The 6,030-nt window shown below is 37.0% G+C and overlaps 1 protein-coding gene across 2 annotated transcripts in view; it reads left to right on the top strand.

Moving 5' to 3' along the window:
- TLDC2 (TBC/LysM-associated domain containing 2) overlaps positions 1-5,693 on the top strand; it is a 72,063-nt gene extending 66,370 nt beyond the window's left edge. For both annotated transcript variants that reach the window (XM_053693831.1, XM_053693823.1), the window contains exon 7: positions 3,382-5,693. In XM_053693831.1, the coding sequence (XP_053549806.1) occupies positions 3,382-3,517 (136 nt within the window). In that variant the 3' untranslated portion in view covers positions 3,518-5,693. The remainder of the gene's footprint in view (positions 1-3,381) is intronic.
- The last annotated feature ends 337 nt before the right edge of the window (positions 5,694-6,030 follow it).

Genomic DNA, 6,030 nt, shown 5'->3' on the forward strand with positions numbered 1-6,030 from the left:
GATATGGTGGCGATAAGCTCCATACTACACAAAATCCAAGGGCTGAGAATATGTGCTTGTGCACGCTTTCCACATAGATATCAATGGGGAGAAGGTGTTAGAAAAAAACTAACACCTAAAGTGCGGAATGGCGATCGCCGTAACGCAACCCCATTGATGTCTATGGGGAAAAAAAGTTAAGTTTAAACCTAACATAAACCCCAAGTCTAAACAACCCTAATCTGCTGTCCCCGACATCGCCGACATCGAAATAAAGTTATTAACCCCTAATCAGCCGCTCCCGAGATCGCTGCCACTAATAAAAGTTATTAACCCCTAAACCTCTGGCCTCCCACATCACCGCCACTAAATAAACCTATTAACCCCCAAACCGCCAGCCCCCCCACATCGCAAAAAACTAAATTAAACTATTAACCCCTAAACCTAACAACCCCCTAAATTTATATTAAAATTACAATATCCCTATCTTAAAATAAATAAAAACTTACCTGTGAAATTAAAAAAAACTAAGTTTAAACTAACAATTAACCTAAGATAACTATTATACTAAACTATTATATTAAGATAACTACCTATTAAAAAAACTAAATTACACATTAAAAAAAACCTAACGCTACTAAAACAATTTAAGTCTGAAATTACAAAAAATAAAAAATACTAAATTACGAAAAATAACAAACTAAATTATCAAAAATAAAAACAATTACACCTAATCTAAGAGCCCTATAAAAATAAAAAGCCCCCCAAAATAAAAACACCCCCTAGCCTACAATAAACTACCAATAGCCCTAAAAGGGCCTTTTGTAGGGATTGCCCTAAAGAAATCAGCTCTTTTACCAGTAAAAAAATACAAAGACCCCCCAACAGTAAAACTCACCACCCAACCAACCCCCCCAAATAAACAAACCTAACTCTTACAAAAACCTAAGCTACCTATTGTCCTGAAAAGGGCATTTGTATGGGCATTGCCCTTAAAATGGCATTCTGCATTGCCCTTAAAATGGCATTCTGCTCTTTTATATTGCCCTAAAAAAGCCCAAATCCTAATCTAAAAAAAAAAAACACCCAAAAAAAGTTAAAAAAAAAACCTTACACTAACCCCCAAAGATCCACTCATTGGCTGATTTGAATAGAGAATAGAATTTCATTAGCTCTCATCCTACTGGCTGTTTTGAACAGCCAATAGGAATTCAGTAGCTCTTATCCTATTGGCTAATTTGAATTTCAAGAATCAAATCAGCCAATAGGATTTCAGAAACTGAGTGGATCTTCGGGGGTTAGTGTTAGTTTTTTTCTAACTTTTTTTGGGTGGGTTTTTTTTTAGATCAGGGTTTGGGCTTTTTTAAAAGAGCTGAATGCCCTTTTCAGGGCAATGTAAAAGAGCTGAATGCCCTTTTAAGGGCAATGCCCATACAAATGCCTTTTTCAGGGCAATGGGTAGCTTAAGTTTTTGTTACTGTTGTGGGGTCTTTCTATTTTTTTAGAGGTAAAAGAGCTGATTTCTTTAGGGCAATGCCATACAAAAGGCCCTTTTAAGGGCTATTGGTAGTTTATTGTAGGCTAGGGGGTGTTTTTATTTTCGGGGGGCTTTTTTATTTTTATAGGGTTATTAGATTAGGTGTAATTGTTATGATTTTTGATAATTTCGTTTGTTATTTTTCGTAATTTAGTATTTTTTATTTTTTGTAATTTTAGACTTAAATTGTTTTAGTAGTGTTAGGTTTTTTAATGTATAATTTAGCTTTTTTAATTGGTAGTTATTTTAATTTTAGTATAATAATTTAGTATAATAGTTATGTTATGTTAATTGTTAGTTTATACTTAGTTTTTTTTATTTCACAGGTAAGTTTTTATTTATTTTAAGATGGGGATATTGTACATTTGAATTTAAAGTTAGGGGGTGATAGGTTTAGGGGTTAATAGTTTAATTTATTAGTCGCAATGTGGGGGGGCTGGCGGTTTAGGGGCTAATAGGTTTATTTAGTAGTGGCGATGTGGGGGGCTGGCGGTTTAGGGGTTAATAGGTTTAGTTAGTGGCGGCGGTGGCGGGGAGTAACGGAATAGGGTTTAATAACTTTATTATAGTGGCGGGGATGTGGGCGGGCGGCAGATTAGTGGTTAATAAGTTTTAAATAGTGTTTGGAATGCGGGAGGGCCTCGGTTTAGGGGTTAATAGGTAGTTTATGGGTGTTAGTGTACTTTGTAACAGTTTAGTTATGAGTTTTGTGAAAAAGTACTGCTCTCAGATGGTGGAATGGATTGTGTCGGTATAGGCTGTAACGCAAGCATTTTAGCCTCACCGCACAACCTGTAATACCGGCGCTATGCAAATCCCACACAAAAACGTAATTTTTTTGAGTGCGGGATTGACGTTGTGTTACAGGCTAAAAGGCTTGCGGTATAGCTATAACGACACGACTCGTAATGGCTGCGTTACTATTTTTACGCTGAAATTGCCATTTTTTCAGCATTAAAACCGTAACGCAAAACTTGTAATCTAGCCGAATGTTAGTGTTATAGTTACTCAGGTGGGTAAATGATTATTGGGTTAACATGAATTTACCACATGACCTCACCAGTGACATTTGATGAACAATGCTAATTACAAATCCTTTTATTGAATACAGGTAGCCCTCAATTTATGCCGGGGTTAGGTTCCAGAAGGAATGGTTGTAAATCGAAACTGTTGTAAATTGAAACCCAGTTTATAATGTAAGTCAATAGGAAATGAGGGAGTTAGGTTCCAGGCCCCTCTCAAAATTGTCATATGTAACACCTAATACATTATTTTTAAAGCTTTGAAATGAAGACTTTAAATGCTAAACAGCATTATAAACCTAATAAAATAATCACACAACACAGAATATATAATTAGACTAAGTTAAATGAACAAAAACATTTGCTAAACAGCATTATAAACCTAATAAAATAATCACACAGCACAGACTTCACTTGCATTTTTCTGCAAACAGTTCTTTCTATGCATTCCAATCTGGATTGATTTATAGACAGGAAGATTGTGTTCCTGCTCAGGTCTGGTTAAACTGATTAATTTCAGCTTGCTTGGCTTTGCTTCAACACAAGCAGACAGCTCCACCTACTGGCTATTTTAATAAATGCACTGCTTCTCAATGCTTTTCAATAGCAGTCACATGACTGGAAAAAAAGGTTGTTATTCTGAAACGGTGTAAATTGAACCGTTGTAAACCGAGGGCCACCTGTACAGTGCACTGAACTGAATATTATACAGTCAGTAAAACAATATCTAAATTTGAATATTTAAACAAAAAAGGTAGGCTTATATAGAACCATGAATAAGAAAATGGTACCAAATAGCAATACATCCAATACTTACTTCTAAATATTTTACTTGTTTTCCAGTGGTAAATTCGGCCTGTGGCTCGATGGAGATCTATTCCATGGACGGAGTCAGAAATGTGAAACCTTCAACAATAACATATTATCTACAAATGAACAGTTCCAGATCCATAACCTTGAGGTCTGGTCTCTCACATAATGTAAAATAAACTTTCATGACTCTTCCAATCCTGATCTTTCTATTGAAGTCATCATATTCTAAATTGTCTGCTGAAGCCTTTCAATCCTGACATGTCAACTTATGTTATCTTACCATGAATTGTCTGCTGAAGTCAACAACTCCTGACATGTCAGCTGATGTTACCATATTCTGAATTGTTTGCTGAAGCCAACTACTCCTGACATGTCAGCTGATGTCATCTTATTCTGAATTATCTGTTGAAGCCAACTGATCCTGACATGTCAGCTGATGTCATCATATTCTGAATTATCTGCTGAAACCTTGCAATCCTGACATGTCAGTTTATGTCATCTTGTCAACTTATGTTATTTTATCCCGAATTGTCTGCTGAAGCTTTGCAATCCTGACATGTCACTGATGTTATCTTATCCTGAATTGTCTGCTTAAGCCTTGTAATCTTTGACTGAACTTTCTACAGAAGCTAACTAATCCTGACATGTCTAATCCTGATTCTGAAATGTCTACTGATGCCAACTAATCCTGACATGTCTAAAGCCATCTGATCCTGAAATGTCTACTGATGCCAACTAATCCTGACATGTCAAAAGCCATCTGATCCTGAAATGTCTACTTATGCCATCTGATTCTGACATGTCGAAAGCCGTCTGATCCTGACATGTCTCCTGATGCCATCTGATACTGAATTGTCTGCTGAAACCAACTGAACTGACATGTGTAAAGCCATCTGATACTGAATTGTCTGCTGAAACCAACTGAACTGACATGTGTAAAGCCATCTGATACTGAATTGTCTGCTGAAACCAACTGAACTGACATGTGTAAAGCCATCTGATCCTGAAATGTCTACTGAAGCCAGCTGCTCCTGACATGTCTAAAGCCATCCGATCCTGAAATGTCTACTGAAGCCAACTGACCCTGACATGTATAAAGCCATCTGATCCTGACATGCCTACAGATGCCATCTGATCCTGACATGCCTACAGATGCCATCTGATCCTGACATGCCTACAGATGCCATCTGATCCTGACATGCCTACAGATGCCATCTGGTCCTGACATGCCTACAGATGCCATCTGATCCTGACATGCCTACAGATGCCATCTGATCCTGACATGCCTACAGATGCCATCTGATCCTGACATGTCTACTAAAACCAACTGATCCTGACATGTCTATCTATTTCACCTGATCCTGGATTGTTTGCTGAAGCCACCTGATTCTGAATTATCTGCCAAAGCCATGTCATCCTGATTTTCCTGCTGAAATTTTCTTAACCTGAATTGTCTGCTTGATCATCGGAATGTTCTTTCTTTTTTTTACCTGGTCAGAGCCCAATCAGTGATTTTATCCTGAACAATATATTGAACCAAGCTCAGTCTGTCCAATCAAATTTAACAGAATCCATAATTTTCTCTACCATCTAAATAATGCATCCTATTCTAATACAGCTTCAAAACCTTCATGATTGTGATTCATGTTCAGTTCTATGGCAGTCTGTCTCCATCTAAATGATCCCACTTGTGATGTATCCAATTAGTATACTTCCATTTGCAGAACGCTTCTAGTAAAAGTTAGCAGTGCTTAGTGATAATTTTTAATGTGTACCAAGTCTGCTTAGGACTCAAAGAATGAAGTGAGAATGTCTGTTTAACCAGGCCACCTATCTCTTTCTGCTACATCCATTCTATTTGTGATCTTTCACCTGCTCTTATTCTACTCTGATTCACCTTATGTGCAACTTTTTTAAATTGATGCTATCTGTGAGTCTCCATCCTTATTCAGTATTTCCCATCTCCTAAATCCATCTAGTTTGCAATCTATTGTTTTTCACATTACAGTAATCCATGTTTCCCCAATACCCCATGTGGTGCAGCTGGTATATTAGTATACTCATGTAACTAAAAGTGATATCACCTGGGAAACAGAATTGCTAATATTGAGATAAATTTAAAATGCATTCTTAGAAACAGGGCCTTTTTTTCTATATTTTATGTTATCTGCAGTGAAATGAATTTAAATGTACCTTCCATGCTAGTATTTTAGTGGTATATGTGTTTGTATATGTAATCATTTATAATCATCCACACTTTTTTGTTAATACAAAACAAAAATGTAAAAACAGTGTTTTTATTGTAGCTATGCATTTTTATATTAAAAAAATGTGTACAAATAGTAAGGACCTTTTTAAGGGCAGCAAACATATGCTGTTTTGAATTTGTTGACCATGAGTTACTGGTATACAGGCTGTACGGTCTGTCACAAGACTCACTTAGTGTTCTCACTCACTGGCAGAACTAGCAACTACAGAGAGGCGCTAGTGGGTATATAAACACAGGAATGTTGTATGAAGTCACTGAATATTTGTCTGTATTTTACAGGCAATAACCAGTGGCGGCTGGTGAATTTTTAGGATGGTGGTGCACAAGACCCCGCCCCTATGAGAAAGCCACGCCCCTTTGAAAAGCCACGCCCCTTTCAAAAAGCCACGCTCCTTTGAGAAAGCCACGCC

Source organism: Bombina bombina, chromosome 1 (genome assembly GCF_027579735.1).
Source record: "Bombina bombina isolate aBomBom1 chromosome 1, aBomBom1.pri, whole genome shotgun sequence".
Taxonomy (NCBI): domain Eukaryota; kingdom Metazoa; phylum Chordata; class Amphibia; order Anura; family Bombinatoridae; genus Bombina; species Bombina bombina.